Source organism: Hyaena hyaena, unplaced genomic scaffold, assembly GCF_003009895.1.
Source record: "Hyaena hyaena isolate Hyena2069 unplaced genomic scaffold, ASM300989v1 scaffold_28, whole genome shotgun sequence".
NCBI classification, from domain to species: domain Eukaryota; kingdom Metazoa; phylum Chordata; class Mammalia; order Carnivora; family Hyaenidae; genus Hyaena; species Hyaena hyaena.
In genome coordinates, this window is record NW_024080660.1 from 2,482,713 (window position 1) to 2,498,319 (window position 15,607).

At 39.9% G+C, this 15,607-nt stretch overlaps 1 protein-coding gene across 4 annotated transcripts in view; it reads left to right on the forward strand.

Annotated features, from left to right (window-relative positions):
• Positions 1 to 15,607, forward strand: part of PPP1R12B (protein phosphatase 1 regulatory subunit 12B) — a 214,625-nt gene that overhangs the window by 75,820 nt on the left and 123,198 nt on the right. For 2 of the 4 annotated variants that reach the window (XM_039227471.1, XM_039227475.1), the window contains exons 8-13: positions 517 to 656; positions 6,669 to 6,781; positions 9,656 to 9,859; positions 10,930 to 11,012; positions 12,202 to 12,327; positions 15,020 to 15,202. In XM_039227471.1, the coding sequence (XP_039083402.1) occupies positions 517 to 656; positions 6,669 to 6,781; positions 9,656 to 9,859; positions 10,930 to 11,012; positions 12,202 to 12,327; positions 15,020 to 15,202 (849 nt within the window). The remainder of the gene's footprint in view (positions 1 to 516; positions 657 to 6,668; positions 6,782 to 9,655; positions 9,860 to 10,929; positions 11,013 to 12,201; positions 12,328 to 15,019; positions 15,203 to 15,607) is intronic. The other 2 variants (XM_039227472.1, XM_039227476.1) reach the window with 1 other exon arrangement.

Sequence of the window (15,607 nt, forward strand, 5' to 3'; positions counted from 1 at the left end):
AGATATGGGGAAACACCGAGGATGGGCGAATGTGTTTTAAATTTAGAAATTAATCGAGACTGTGTGCAACATTTTCCCCTTTAGCTTAGGAGTTCCTGGTCCTCATTGCATCCCTAACTATATGTTCTGTGAACTAAGGGACCGTGTGTGTTTTGTTCACTACCATACCAGGGCCAAGCATAATTTCTGGCATGTAATAAGTACCCAGTAAACATTTGTTAAATGACTTTTAAAACATATTTGCTTGCATCATCACCGTCAAGATTTACAGCCTTCCTTTTTCCTGTGTGTTGAACAGGTGAAATCTACTTAAGTCATACTCTGAAGTCAGATACTAAACCTTAGTCTGCAAAAGCCCAAGGACTCAAAAGTATTTGGAATTTAGAAGGATTTGATGTATTTCTGTTATCGCTTCTAACAGAGGTTTATAGACTTGTTCTCTTTATGCTTGATTGTCAGTGAACTTAAATAGTTTGCCAGTTCTGAATTGCACTCACATCATCTTCTTTAATTTAGCAAAGAGAAGATGCTCTACGAAGAAGAGATACCCAAGTCCCAAGAGATGGAGGAAGAAAACAAAGAGTCCAGCAGCTCCAGCTCAGAGGAGGAGGAAGGTGAAGATGAAGCTTCTGAGTCAGAAACCGAGAAGGAGGCAGGTAATGCAAAGATGTTGATAGCAAAGACCCTGTTTCCATAATGCAAGGAGATCATGGCTCATCACAGCCAGGAGGCCTCAGAGGACTCCAAAAAGAGTTTTAAGTTTAGTTTTCAAAGATAAGATATCAAATTTTGAGTAACAACTTGGTTGTAGAAGTTGTGAGCTATGTTAGAACAGAAGTGAGCTATATTAGAATAGAATAGTTACCAGTTTCTATGTAGCCATATGATAAGGCTACATATACAAAAAATTCTTGTGTGTGCAAAGGAGCCATCGGTCTGACCTTGGGCTGGTAGGATGGAGAGACCATATTCCAGAATTCAGTAGCTAGGAGACTGAGGAGAGGAAATCTTGCAGAAGCACATTTGGTCAGGTATCTTTAACCAACTGGTGAAAATTTGCATTTAGTTTTCAGGTTCATCTGATTCCCTAAACAGAATCCCAAGACCTTTTTATTTTTCCTTCTGATTATGTGAAGCTCCTTCAGTTCCCGAGCTGAAGATTGAAAAAGGAACAAAATCGTTTACCTTTATTGACTCTTAATTATATGTGCTTCATATGGTACTTCTTGAGTTTATTATATGGCAAGACAGGAAGCCCAACAGTGAGAGCGAGCTGCTTAACATGGTCAGATCAACGTGCTATAAAATCACCCATAGGTTTTGATATATAGTCAGGCAAATGTCGAGGAAAGAAATACTGGGTTTTACTGAATAGAGGCTCAACTGCAACAGAATAGCTCTCATGGATAATTAGAAGTTAGTGATAACTAAGATTTTACTGTACATGGGTCCTGCACTCACAGACTTGTGTTAGTAGTATTAGTATTAGCTCACTGAATGTCACCAAAGGCAATTAGAGAACCATTGATTGTGTAGAAAAGATAAACACCAGCTAAGTTGGTAGCATAGGAGATGATCTTTTACTCATGGAGCCTTGTATTTCTGTTATTAAGCAGGTACAGCCTACTCTGGAAATCTTGGTGTAGTACCTGTCAAAATTTATATATATTCGTCTTTTTTATGTTTTTATTGTTTTTTGAGTACTTACATGTCTTAGGTTTCAGGTATTACTATCTGGTCTTGCTCTGTGCTAGATCACTTTGTTAGCTTCCAAGCTATTAGAAGAATGGCAGGGAGCTGTGTGAACTACTATAATTGGTTTGTGGTATGTACCCATGCCTCAGGTCTCTGGTGCCCTGCAGCCCATCTCTACATTGCTGTTGGAGTAAAACACCCACAGCACCCTTTTGATTATGCTACACCCCTGTTCAGAAACTATCTATGATCACCTTCCTCACTCGTGTCTTTGCCTGTAGAGCAAGTCCCAGACCCTGTAGCCTAACCTTCAAGATCTTTCATACTCCATCTCCAGCTCACCTTTCCAGTGCTGTCCAGGGCCTAGGCAGCATCATCAATGAGCCAAACTGGATTGTTTGGTTTCCATAAACATGCCTTGAGTTTTTCTTCCCTTGAACATTTATTTGTGTCTTTGAATTCATTTCTGGTCATCAAATGTTTATTGAGTGATTTCTGTCAGAAGCTATGCGATTTACCACACTGAAGAAGCCTTTCTTCAGGTTTTCCTGTATAAGAAGCTGAAAAGGAATGGACCACTTCACTGTTCTCCCACCCCATGATAATTGCTCCCCTGTTTGCATCCCTCTAACACTTGTTGCTTATCTCCTTTGTTGCACTCCTCATTTCGGCTGGAAACTCTAGGTTATCATTTACTCCTGGGTCTCTGTGAGATGCCAGGCAGAGGCTAAGCATTCACATTCATTAAATGCTTTTGCTGAACACATCTAGGAGATACAGGGGAATAGGAAGGCAGATACATGAATCAAATACATGTCACATGAGAGAGATAAGTATAGTCAGTGGTATTCACTAGTGAGAAAGATTGTATTTTGTATTTAGGCACCTGGGTGGCTCAGTGGGTTAAGGGTGTGACTTCAGCTCAGGTCATGATCTCACAGTTTGCGAGTTTGAGCCCCACATCAGGCTCTCTCCTGTCTGCACAAAACCCGCTTTGGATCTTCTCTCCCCACCCCCTCCTTCCACTTCTTTCTTTATTGCTCCTATTCTTTCTCTATCTCTCTTAAAAATAAGTACACATTTAAATTTAAAAAAGAAAGATTGTGCTTAGTTTGAGGGATTATAACAACACTTTACATTTGTGTAGTGCTCTTTTACTCTGCAATGCATTTACAACCACACTTTGAGGTACGTGTCATCACCAATGTGTTATTATGGGAAATTGACCCTGTAGGAGGTTAGGCAGATTGGGTCTAATACTTGGCAAGTGGCATGTCTAAGATCCTGACTTTGATCTGGGACTCCTCAGAGTGGCAGAGGCAGAATGAAATGTGGAAAGTATCTGCCTAAAATGAGAAAGAATGAAATCCTGCCATTTGCAGCAACGTGGATGGAACTGGAAGGTATTATGCTGAGTGAAATAAGTCAGTCAGAGAAGGACAGATATCATATGTTTTCACTCATATATGGATTTTTAAATATATTTTTTAATTTTTTATTTATTTCTGAGAGAGAGAGATAGAGAGAGAGACAGCATGAGCAGGGGAGGGTCAGAGAGAGAAGGAGATACAGAATCTGAAACAGGCTCCAGGCTCTGAGCTAGCTGTCAACACAGAGCCTGACGCAGGGCTCATGAACCTGTGAGATAATGACCTGAGCCGAAGTCGGACACTTAACCAACTGAGTCACCCAGGTGCCCCTGAATCTTGAGAAACTTAATGGAAGACCATGGGGGAAAGAATGGGGGAAAAATAGTTACAAACAGAAAGGGAGGAAGGCAAACCACATAAGGCTCTTCAATACAGAGAACAAACTTAGGGTGGATGTGGAAATGGGAGGGAGGGGAAAATGGGTTACGGGGATTGAGGAGGGGACTTGTTGAGATGAGCACTGGGTGTTATATGTAAGCCAATTTGACAATAAATTATATTCATTAAAAAAAAAGGAAATTATCTGCCTAAAAAGTGAAAGCTAAAGCTGTGAAAAAAAAATGAGATTTCCCAAGGGAGAGATGATAGAGAAAAGATGTTACAAAAAAAAGAATGGTGTGTTTAGGAAGTAAAGGAGGCAAAGAAGGTATGGTCATAAAGTTTGAGGAAAACAGAAAAGCCAGGGTAGTAGTGGGAAGGGAGAGATCAAGAAAGAGACAGCAATACACTGGTAATTTCAGCAGTTTAGGAGCCTGATGGAGGCAGAAACCAGATGGTCCCACCCAGCAAGCTATCCTGCTCATTTCTGCCAGTTGAAGTTTTACTCATGTCTCAAAGCCCAGCTCAAATCAACTTCCTTTATGAAGCCTTATTGTCACAGATACAAGTTTTTCTTCCCTCCTCTGACAGCTAGCTATGTGTCTGAATCTCTTTTATATTACTTACACTACTTAGTGTTATTTCCATTTCTTTCTCATCTTCTCTGTTCTTCCCCTACCAACTGGGGAAGCGCTGAAATGTATTGTGTGTCTTGTTTATCTTTCTGTCTTCCATGATGCCTAGCACAGGGCCTTCCTTCTACATAGTGGGTGCTCAATAAATATATATAAGTATATGTTGGGAGAAATTGGGGAACTGGATTATGTCTAAACTTTTCCAAATGATGCCTGACACTTTATGTATGTACTGAACAAGTATTTGTTGAATGCATTTATCCTGGATTTGTTTTTGCATTGATCCTGTTTTTAAAGGTCCATAAAATAACATGTTTCATATGTCTTACATATAAATTGTATTTGTAAAGAATACTAATTCTATTTTGAGGTGAATGTAAGCAGTTTGATTTGGAGTTCTATTTTCTTCTTTCATTTATTTGGCTTAAACATTTGGTGTATTAGTTATCTATTGCTGAATAACAGGCCATCCCCAAATTTAGTGGTGCTTAAACAACCGTTTTTATGGACCCAACTCTATGAGTTGGCAATTTGGGAAGGGCTTCACTAGGATGGTTTTTCTCTCCTCCATGTAATAATACTGGACTTTGTTATGTGTTGGTGGTCATTTGGTAAGTCAGCTGGGGGATGGCTGGTCCTGGGTGGCCTTCTCACCTTTCTGGTGTTCGGTTAGGATGTTTGAAGCAAGTGTTTCTCTTATCATCAAGGAGACTAGCCCCTGCGTCTTCATACGGTAGTTGGATTCTGCAAGTAGAAAAGGCAAGATTCAGTGCACAAGCACTTTCCAAGCTTCTGCTTATATGTCACATTTGCTGATGTCCCAGTGGCCATAGAAAGTCACACTACCAAACCCAGAATCAATCTGAGAGGCCACTACACAGGGGTATAGATTCATTGGGAGTTTCTTACTGTAATGATCTGTTGCATTTGGCTAGTAAGGTCTGTTTCCTGGGGATATAGATACTCAGATAATACTTAAAGAATGCCTTGAATATTCACAATAACCACAAAAAAATGATAGCATTAATAATAATAACTATTTATTAGGGACTCATTATGGCCAGACATTGAGCTGTTCAGTTTATTTTAATTTTTTTAAATGTTCTATTTATTTTTGAGAGAGAGATAGAGGCAGCATGAGCAGGGGAGGGTCAGGGAGAGAGAAGACACAGAATCTGAAGACAGGCTCCAGGCTCTGAGATGTCAGCACAGAGCCTGATGTGGGGCTCAAACCCATGAACCATGAGATCATGACCTGAGCCAAAGTCAGACGCTCAACCGACTGAGCCACCCAGGTGTCCCATGAGCTGTTCAGTTTAAAGTCATTGTGTCTAGTCTTTTTTTTTTTTTTAATGTTTGTTTATTTTTGAGAGACAGAGAGATAGAGCAGGAGGAGGGGCAGAGAGAGAGGGAGACACAGAATCTGAAACAGGCTCCAAACTCTGAGCTGTCAGAACAGAGCCTGATACAGGGCTTGAGCTCACAAACCTTAAGATCATAACCTGAGCCGAAGTTGGATGCTCAACCAGCCGAGCCACCCAGGCGCTCCTTGTCTCCAGTCTTTAGAGCAACTCATAGGCAAGAATTAAATTCCTGATTAGTCAGTGAGAAAATAGAGGTTCGTATATGTTAAGTAATTTGCCCAATGTCACACAGCTGAGATGTGGCTTAAAATTGTCACATAATTCATAAGTGGATTACCCTGGGACTCTGTTTCCAGACTACATAGATTAGAAGCCCCAGCACACCTACGAGGTGTAGGCACTGTACTGGCTATCTGATATATAACAGTGAAGGAGACAGACAATATTTCTACCTGATGGCCCTGTAAGATGGACTGTTCCTGTTTATTAAGAGGATTCACCAATTGTAGTTCTGTGGCTTAATTTACAATCCTCTGTAATTCTTTCTACCTTTATTTCCTATTGTAATCCCAAGGAAACTCCTTACTTTAATTAAGCCTGCTTAAATGAGTCCTGCTTAGACTTAAATTTACTGACCAACAGATGTATATATTTTGATTTCAGAGTCATTACTCATATCCTTTCTTCCTCCTGCCAATTGGTATTTGTCTTCCAGCTTTCTCTATGGCATCTTTCCTTGTTGTTTCTTCCCTGAGAGGATTTACTCTGAACTCATAAAGCCCTGTTTAATCTGACTCAACCAGTTTGGCACCTAACATATATGAGCTTATGTTGTTGCTATTGTTATTATGCATCTTATATCTTTTCTTGTTTGTAATTACCTAGAAAGCAAGATCTATCTGGTTTTTCCTGCCCAAACTCCCAAAACAGAGTAGATTCTTAGTATATACATACTGATAAATTTTATATATGATACATAATATGGAGAAAGTTTTCAGTTGTATATCAAGGAAGTAGAGCCTACCAACAAAGGAATACCATTGAATTTATTTCCTTTTGGCAACATTTGCTAGAGACTTCATTTTAGTTTGAGTCTAAGCATTACATAGCCCTACTAATCTGTTTTGATAATGGGTAAACCATTTCTGTTAGCAGAAAAGTACATACATATACACAGATAAGATTTTCATACTTGCCCTTGTTGCTTCTCTTGTCTTAAATAATAGATAAAAAGCCAGAAGCCATTGACAACCATTCCAACTCTGAAAGCAAGAGTATTATTACGGAACAGATACCACCACCAGCTCAGAATACCTTCTCTGCCTCTTCAGCTAGGAGAGTGAGTATTTTGGAATTAATTTGAAAATTATATTTGTCCTACTATCCTAACAAACAGTTTGAAAGGCCTTAGAGATACATTCTTGCCAAATAATTCAGATAGATCTTGCCTGTCTTAGTCCGCTTAGGGCCATGACAAAATACCACCAACCAGGTGGCTTTAAATAATAGAAATCTATTTCTTACAATTTTGGAGTCTAGGATGTCCAAGGTCACCGTGCCAGCTGACTCAGTTCCTAGTAAGGACTCTCTTCCTAGTTTGTGGACAGACACCTTATCTCCAAGTGCAGTCACACTGAGGATTAGGGCTTCAGGGTGTGGAATTGGGGGTGGGCACATATATTACATTTGTTAACATTGCTCACAAAAACGACGAATCCATCACCAAACAAATTTGGCTACAATGTGATTAGATAACATAGGATATAGTAATCTGGACCAAAGATATTTTGTCAGTTGCCTATTTTCTTCATATCTAAGGCTAAGGTAAGTATACATAAATCTCAGACTGGGTGGGGAATATATCTAGCATTCAGAATTAATTGATTTGAGGACTTCTGTCCTTTTCTTCTTGTTTAAAATTTTAGTTTAATAAGTAAAGTCTTTATAGTTTATGATGAGTAGAGAGCAGAGATAGGAAGAACTTGTTGAAATACCAGAGACACATCTTCCTGCAACTTGGTCCAGGCCTCTGAAAAGCTGTGGGCTTCTAGTCAGAGACAGAGTTGAATAATTACTCTGCTTTACAAAATATACCGTTAGTTTTGAGGTTAAGAATTGATCTGAGTTCTTGGGAAGAAAGCTAATGAAAGAACTCTGTGGTTTTATAGATAGTAACTTACTGATCTTCTTAGTACCTCATGAATTGAAAAGACAGGATTATAATATCACTGTCATATCATAGGAAGATGAGGAAACAAAGGTTTGGTTACTTATTTATTCCTAAGAGCATCATTGTGAATCCGTAGAGATGTTTCAGATAGAAACATCACTCATCATCCGGTCATTTAGCTGTACCTCACATACTCCCACTGTTTCTAGGTGTAACTAGACTTCTTGTTTTATTTTTAAAAGGAAAAATACTAAATTGGGGCACTTAGGTGGCACAGTTGGTCGAACATCCAGCTTTGGCTCAGGTCATGACTTCATAGTTTGTGAGTTTGAGCCCTGCATCAGGCTTGCTACTATCAGCACAGAGCCCACTTGGGCTCCTCTGTCCCTTTCTTTCTCTGCCCTTTCCTCCTCCTCTTTTTCTCTTTCTCTTTCTCAAAAATAAATAAACATCTAAAAAATAAATAAATAAAATAAAAATACTAAATAAAAAAAAAAACATATGAGCACCTGGCTGCCTCAGTTGGTGGAGCATGCGACCCTTGACCTCAGGGTCATGAGGTCAAGCCCCACATTGGGCATATATAATAATATTATATATATACACATAGACTTATTCCACTTTGCTAAAATAATGCTGGGAAAAGCACTTTTCTTCTCAGAATCAGGGTGACTTGTAAAGAGTTGAGATGATTGAGCCTCTAAAGCTGGAAGGGGGACGTACATTCAGACGACTAATTAAAAAGAGAAAATCTGAGTGTGAGCTGGAGATGAGTGATTTAGTGTTTCTGTTGCATTTTCACTACTCCAGGCAATAAAGGTGGCCTCATACCTGGAGAAGGACCACAGCTGACTTGCAGAGGGGCCCCCAATCCCAGGGAAGGACTGTGGGCTGATGCTGTAAAGACCACTTGTACTCCAGGCTGGTCATCAGGCTAACACGAAGTCTATGATGCTCTCTGTACTTCCTGATAAAATGAGATCATTAGAGACCCTGTAAGCTTTCCAGAAAGCTTTCTTTCTTTCTTTTTTTTTTTTTTTATTTATTTCTAGGAGAGAGAGAGAGAGACAGCGTGAGCAGGGGAGGGTCAGAGAGAGAGGGAGTCACAGACTGAAACAGGCTCCAGGCTCTGAGCTGGCAGTCAGCACAGAGCCTGACGCGGGGCTCGAACCCACGAACCGTGAGATCACGACCTAAGTGAAAGTTGGACGCTTAACCGACTAAGCCACCCAGGCGCCCCTCCAGAAAGCTTTCTTTTCTGATGTTAAAATGTTTTTCTTTTTTTAATGAAATGATGGTGATGGAAATGGTAATGATGTTTTGAAAGATGTTCTCCTGGCAACAATCTAAAAGATGGCAACTCTGTGACTTCTACTATTTTTTTTCTTTTTAATTTGGCTGCTCGGTGAAATCTGAAACACATGGCCAAGATCAAATAAACTATTTTCTTGAAATAAGCGATTAGAATTTGAGCAGAGCAGCTTTTAGTATCTTTATTAGTATTAACTTACATCAGTTTCCCATGGTCTTATCATGGTACCTTAAAGCATATTTATACATTGGCTCATCTGTGTTTTCTGGTCTCCACATATTATAAGAAGGAATTAAGCTCATTATCACCGTTTTGTAGATGAGCATGTTGAGACCTAGAGAAGTAAAATGTCCTATTTTCAGTTAGTTACATAGTGAGTCAAGCAAGAGAAATGGCTTTTACTAGAATGTGGATGTCCTGGTGTTCTAGGTCAGTACTCATTGCTAAGAGAGCAAATAGTGTTTAATTTCTCAGAGAGCAACTCTGTCTGTGTTAAGAATCTGAGGTTATTTCTGGCTCAGGGAGAAAGGGAGCCTTGAGAGGTTATTAGCATCTGCCAGGTGAGGAGGGGAACATTGGCAGAAAGCCTCCTATGTATTTGTTCTCCTTGAACTGCCTTATATTGCCTCACTGAACTTAGTTAAGTGTGGGGAAAAAACAAACAGGCTGAAAAGAATCATCAGGACCTCCCCTATCCCCCCCTTTTCTTTTCTTTGCTTTTCCCCTCATAGTTCTCCTCCAGCCTTTTTAACAAGCCGGAAGAGCCCAAAGATGAATCTCCTTCTTCATGGAGACTGGGACTCAGAAAAACTGGCAGCCACAACATGCTGAGTGAGGTGGCCAATTCCAGAGAAGCCCTAAGGGACCGAGGCTCTTCCATCTACCGGTCATCATCAAGCCCTCGGATTTCTGCTCTGCTGGACAACAAAGAGAAGGTGTGGTTTAGGCAGCATATGGGAGAATTCCTGGGCGGTTCCCTTCTGTGAAAACTCAGTCATAGGAACACATGAAAGTGTTTTCTGGTCCCTGATTTGATTCTGGAAGTACAAAGTCTTTAAAAAGAGATGGCACATTGGTAGTTTAATCAATTAGCTATTTGTTTGCTATTATTACTCAGCCAAAAAAAGAGAAAAAAAAAAACAAACCTTTACCTTTTGGCATAACTTCTGTTCATTCTTCCTTACCCTCCTTTCCTAGGGGGGAAAATTAGAACCTAAAAATTTGGATATGGCCTAAAAGACTCCCTTAAGCCAATACCAGTAATATATCCTTTCAGTGTTTAGAAGCAAAGTTCCTTAGCCAGGTTTTCGATCCTAATGAAGCTCAGGCAAATTAGCACTTAAAGAAAAATGTTTAAATGTCTTATTTTTTTCATTACTAGATATATGATCAGGCTAACTTCACAAACAGCTCATCTACATAATCATCCAAGATCAGTACATTTTTATTTCTTATCTTTTGGTTCCAGATTTTCAAGGGCTCACTTGATGCTCTTCTCTGGGGTCAGGTCTTCTTGTAATCCTGGTTCCTTTGCTCGATGTTGTATTTCTGGAGACTCCACCAGGGGGGTGAGGTATATCGGCTGGATTAACTCTGCAGCATATTTGTTGTACGTGAAGCCACATTTCCAAGAGAAGATAGACTGGGGAAGAAATAAGACTTATTTCATCAAGAACTTTAGAGGGGAGCTTTCTGGCTGTGGTTTTTCAAAGGCTCCGTCTCTTTTGGCAAGGCTGCTGCTGTGTGTAATTTGTGCTGCCGTTTTCCTTATTTGATCATCCTGGCTTTTCCCATGACAATCATTTCCCTACGTATTGGTTTTTAATGGAGAAAAAATAAGAATTAGCCTTTGAAAGCTAATCTTTTGTCATACCACTCAAACCGGAATTGGTATTAGATACAGAAATAAGATTATATATATATGTTAAGCTCTGCTGTTTACCCAAGATGTTACACTGAATCAGTGTTGTATTGTCCCTTCTCTGTGCTTGTTTTGATTTTACAGGAGAGAGAAAACAAGAGCTATTTTAGTTCACTAGCACCCCGGAGGCTCAGCAGCACAAGTGACATTGAAGAAAAGGAGAACAGGTAATCCTAATACAGGCCAAACGACGGTCCTCTTTAACTTTGCTGGGCATAGTGATGTCTTGGCCATCTCTCTGCTGCTGTCTTTTCACAGGTGCCCTTAGCATGTTACGAACTGTTTCTTCCTTCTGCTTAGAACACCTCCCAACCCTTAGTCCCTTGCTTTGCCAGTTCTTCACCCTTCAGGCTCTCACTTCAGCTTAGATATTACTGTCTTTAGGAAGTCTTCCCTGACCCTTCCAAGGGTGAATTCATTTTAGGGTTATGTCTGTCCAGTTTTTCAAGGACCCCTGGTGGCTAGCACATGACCTGTTCCATGGTAAACACCAAAAATAGTATTCTTTAATGAATGATCAGCCTCTAATTTGTAAGTAGATAAGATTTCAAGTCTTCCTCATCAGTTAAAGTGAATGTGAGGATTTTGAAGTACTGCTGTGTCTCGGAGCAGAGCCTCATCTAGAACCTTGCGTTTCGAGGTGTGGTCCCCCCAACCAGCCGCACTGCTGCCATCTGTAAGCATGTTAGGAATGCAGAATCTCAGGCCCCACCTCAGACCTACTGAGTTAGAGTCTGCATTTTAACAAAATTCTCTGGGCCCTTCACGTGCACATTCAAGTTTGAGAAGAACTATTCTGGAGAGCTCTGTGAAAGATGGAGGCCCACAGCTTTTGTAGCCTCAGCCCCGAGGGAACAATTATGATTAGAAATCCTACTATAATATCCTTTCCTGGAGGGCTTATTATTTATAATGTTAAGTAGGCTTCCAGCAATTTCTTCTGTTTCCTTTTCTGTGGTGGTTTCCTCTTTCTCTGTGACAGACTTCATCTCCCCCACCATCCTCTTCTCTGCTTACTTATGAACAACCTGTTGGTTTGTAAAACCCTTTAAAGGAAACAAAAGTGACTTCTCATTACAAAAGAATTGGGAGATCTTTAACATAAGGATTTGGTACCTATTGAAATTAGTTGGCTTTGAAGTTGACAAAAGAAAGCAGACAGTAATACTTGACTCATCCTCTAGCCATACAGAAAACAGGTATATAAAACACAGTATCACTTGAAAATGTATCTATTTCTTCAGCCATATTACAGTTTCCCTCTCTGGCTCTTCTCTCGCAGTTTGCATTGTATCATGGGTGAAATTAGTGGTAGGAATCAGTGTTTTGTTTTGTTTTTCTTTCGTGCCTCTGCAGAGAATCAGCTGTCAATCTAGTAAGGAGTGGGTCCTATACTCGGCAGCTGTGGAGGGATGAAGCGAAGGGAAGGGAAACTCCGCAGACAATTGCTCCTTCTACCTATGTATCAACCTACTTGAAAAGGTACCAGGCTCCCAGGGGTGGGAGATGATTTTTCTTCACTCCAGCCATGGGTATATGGGTAATAATTGCATGCTGTTTTACATCCAATTAGCACCACAAAAATGAATCAAAAAAAATGAATTACTTTTAGATTTCCTGGGAGTAACATCTTGACTAATTTTAAATTAACATAATAATTTATTTTCCTAACTGAATTAAAATAAGCTAATTCCAAATTCTCACCACAGACAGGTCTGAATTTATGCTCTCTCCTCTCAGTCCTATTAAAATCTTCAACTGGAAGTGACTTCTAGTAATCTCTGAGTAGGACTGAATTTAAATCACCTTTGTCCAGTAGCTAGTTTTCCTTTTTCTAAAACTAGAGTAGTTCTCATCTCAAGTTATATTTTCGTGGGGAGGAAGGGAGGGACCCTCTAGGGTGGTGAGGGGGGTGGGTAATGGGGACAGTTTTGTATTGCATTAAAGAAGTTTCATATTGAAGCCTGTTAATTTAGGGACTTGAGTTTTTTTTTTTTTTTATGACTTTAATGGCCCCCAGATCCATCAAGATGAGAAACTCGCAAGTTTGGTGCAGAGAAGGTACTTGGGTTTCCTTCCCCTTTTCTCATCTATTTTGTCTTTTCTGCAATTATTTCTTTGCCATGTACCAGCCAGCAAGCAAAGCACCTTTGCCAGAGCCATTAAGCTATAAGATACACTTAATTAGTATTTTAATTTGAACTTTGCTGCTGATATGGAAGAATCTGATTCTCATTGCTTACTTTGAATTCTTTCTTCACTTTCATTTACTCAGCCCCTCCACTGCCTCTTCATGCCATGGGCCTCATCATTCGGTTGCATAGATGATTGGTTTGCTGCCCTGGAAACAGCCTTTTGTTATAAACTATGTATTTGGGTTCAAAACTCATTTCCACTTGATCAGAAGAATCTTATCAACTAGTTAATACAAGAACATGGGAACTAGTAAGCTATAAAACAAACAGCTACTGCTGCCTTTTAACGGTCTTCAGTTCTGCAGACACATCCTGTAAGAAAAGGCTCAACTTTGAAAGTATACATGTATAGTTCAGTGATTTCACTGAAGCTTTATTCTATATACAAATCCAGTGTTTTTTGGTTCAATAAAACTGTCACCTATTTGTCTTCAAGGCTATGGCCTTAATCCATCTAGATACATTATTACTTTTCATGGTTGCATCCAAGACCAAGAAAACTTTTCTAAGACAACAGTGTTCTAGATCTAGGAAAGAGAAAGCTGCCTTTTAATTTCCAAGCACCCAGTTACACTGTGGTAGGGTATGGTTGTTCTTTTTCATGATCCAAATCGTTAGCAAATGGATTGAGTTAGTAGCATCTGGTTAGATGTAGTTTGGCATAATTATGGCAAACAGGAGAGAAAGGGACTGCCCCTGTTTAGGGTGGAAAACATGCTTAACTATGTGAGTGCTTTTTGAAAAAAAATCTACAACTTGCTTCATGCTTTGGAATTCCAAACCTCTATCACCCTTTAAGCATTTTTAAAAATTTATTTATTTTGAGAGAGAGAGAGAAAGAGAGTGCATGTGTGTGTGAGTGGGGGAGGGGCAGAGAGAGGGAGAGAGAGAATCCCAAGCAGCTTCTTCACTGTCAGCATGGAGCCCAATGTAGGGCTCAGTCCCGTGAACCATGAGATCATGATGAGATCATGACCTGAGCCAAAATCAAGAGTCAGACACTTAACCCAGTGAGCCACCCAGGTGCCCCATAAGCATTTTTTGATTGTATAAAATCTCATTTTATGATCATTTCAAAAGGGAAGAATTGTATGCTATCACTATTTTAAAAAGAAAGTACAAGAAGGTGTTTGGCAGCCTTGGGCTGTGCTGGACCTCAGCAGACTTTCCATTTTCTAGTTCATCTCTTGTCCTTAGGCAGAAATTCCTTTCCTTTGTCCCTGTAAAATGCATCATTACCAAAGAAGACTTCATAGCTTGTTTTGGTCACCTCTAGTGTGTCATTACTATAATAGTCAAGGAGTTTTTTTAAAAAGAAGTTCCAACTCAAGTAATTTTTTTGCTTCAGTTGAGGTGGTTTCTACTTATCTTCATTTGAAACAAAGAAAAGTTGCCTTCTATTGCCCGTGCAATACTACTTTCTAGACTTCAACCTTGGAATCCTCCCAAAGAGGGGTTTGTTTGAGGCTAAATAATACCCACAGTTCTCAGAGACATTCTTCCCCCACAGAGCTTTTTTATTCCTTTCCACTCTTTAAGTTTCTACTTCAAAACCTCTCCAACTTTTTGGTCTTACTTTAGTTTTTGCAGCGCTGTTTCTGTATCAGGTAGACATTTGGGGTTGCATGATTTTTTGCCTTGGAATTTGTTGGGAATTACTCTTTCTAATACAATTGTCCTATTTCCTAATATTTCTTTTCCTTAGCCTGTATTCTATTCCAATATAAGACTCTTCTGCTTTCTCTTATTGCATATTCTCTCTCCTCCCCATTCCTTCACTCTTTTGGATGATTGACAGATGCCTGCTTGCTGCCAGTGACCCAACTCTAGCTGGAGTTGATCACTCCACTTCCCAGTTGCCATACCCTCTCTTTGGTCTACATTCCTTTTAATGCACAATCTTGGGGGCGGAAGGTGGTGCTGGGAAATGGTGGGTGAGCAGCACGTCCTGAAGAAAGTGACTGTGTACTGTTTTGCAGTGCTTCCTTTGGTAGAAGTAGTGACCCCACAAGTCCCTACATTTCAGCCAATCGCAATTCATCTCCTGCTACCTCACCCATTACCATTGGTTCATCTACCTCTCGGGGCAGCAAGTGGCAACCTGCCTCTTCTTGCCCTGCACCAATCAGTGCAAACACTACTGCATCTGTACACCACGGCAGGTAAGGCTTCTTGGAGCCATTTGAGTTACAGTCATCAAAACTAATGCCTCTGGATGGATACACACGAGATTTGAACCAAAGAGACTTTGTCACTGTGGGAACAAGTTTGAATCCCTGTAAAAATGTCTATTATTTAACAAGGATGCTTTTGTTTTTATTTGTATTGGCCAGTCGACAGTTGCTCATTTAATAATCAGGGTACATATCTTTGTACTTGGTGTGTAGGCATCAACTTAAAATGATAGCTTTTGTGTGGTTACAATTGTAAGGGTCATCCTAGTGTGGTAAAGTGCATATTAAAAATATCATCATACTTCATTGACATTAATTTTTGTATAATCATGAATAGGAATCTCTTCTATTTGCTCTTTTTTTGGAGGATGGCATACAAATCCAAATCAGAAG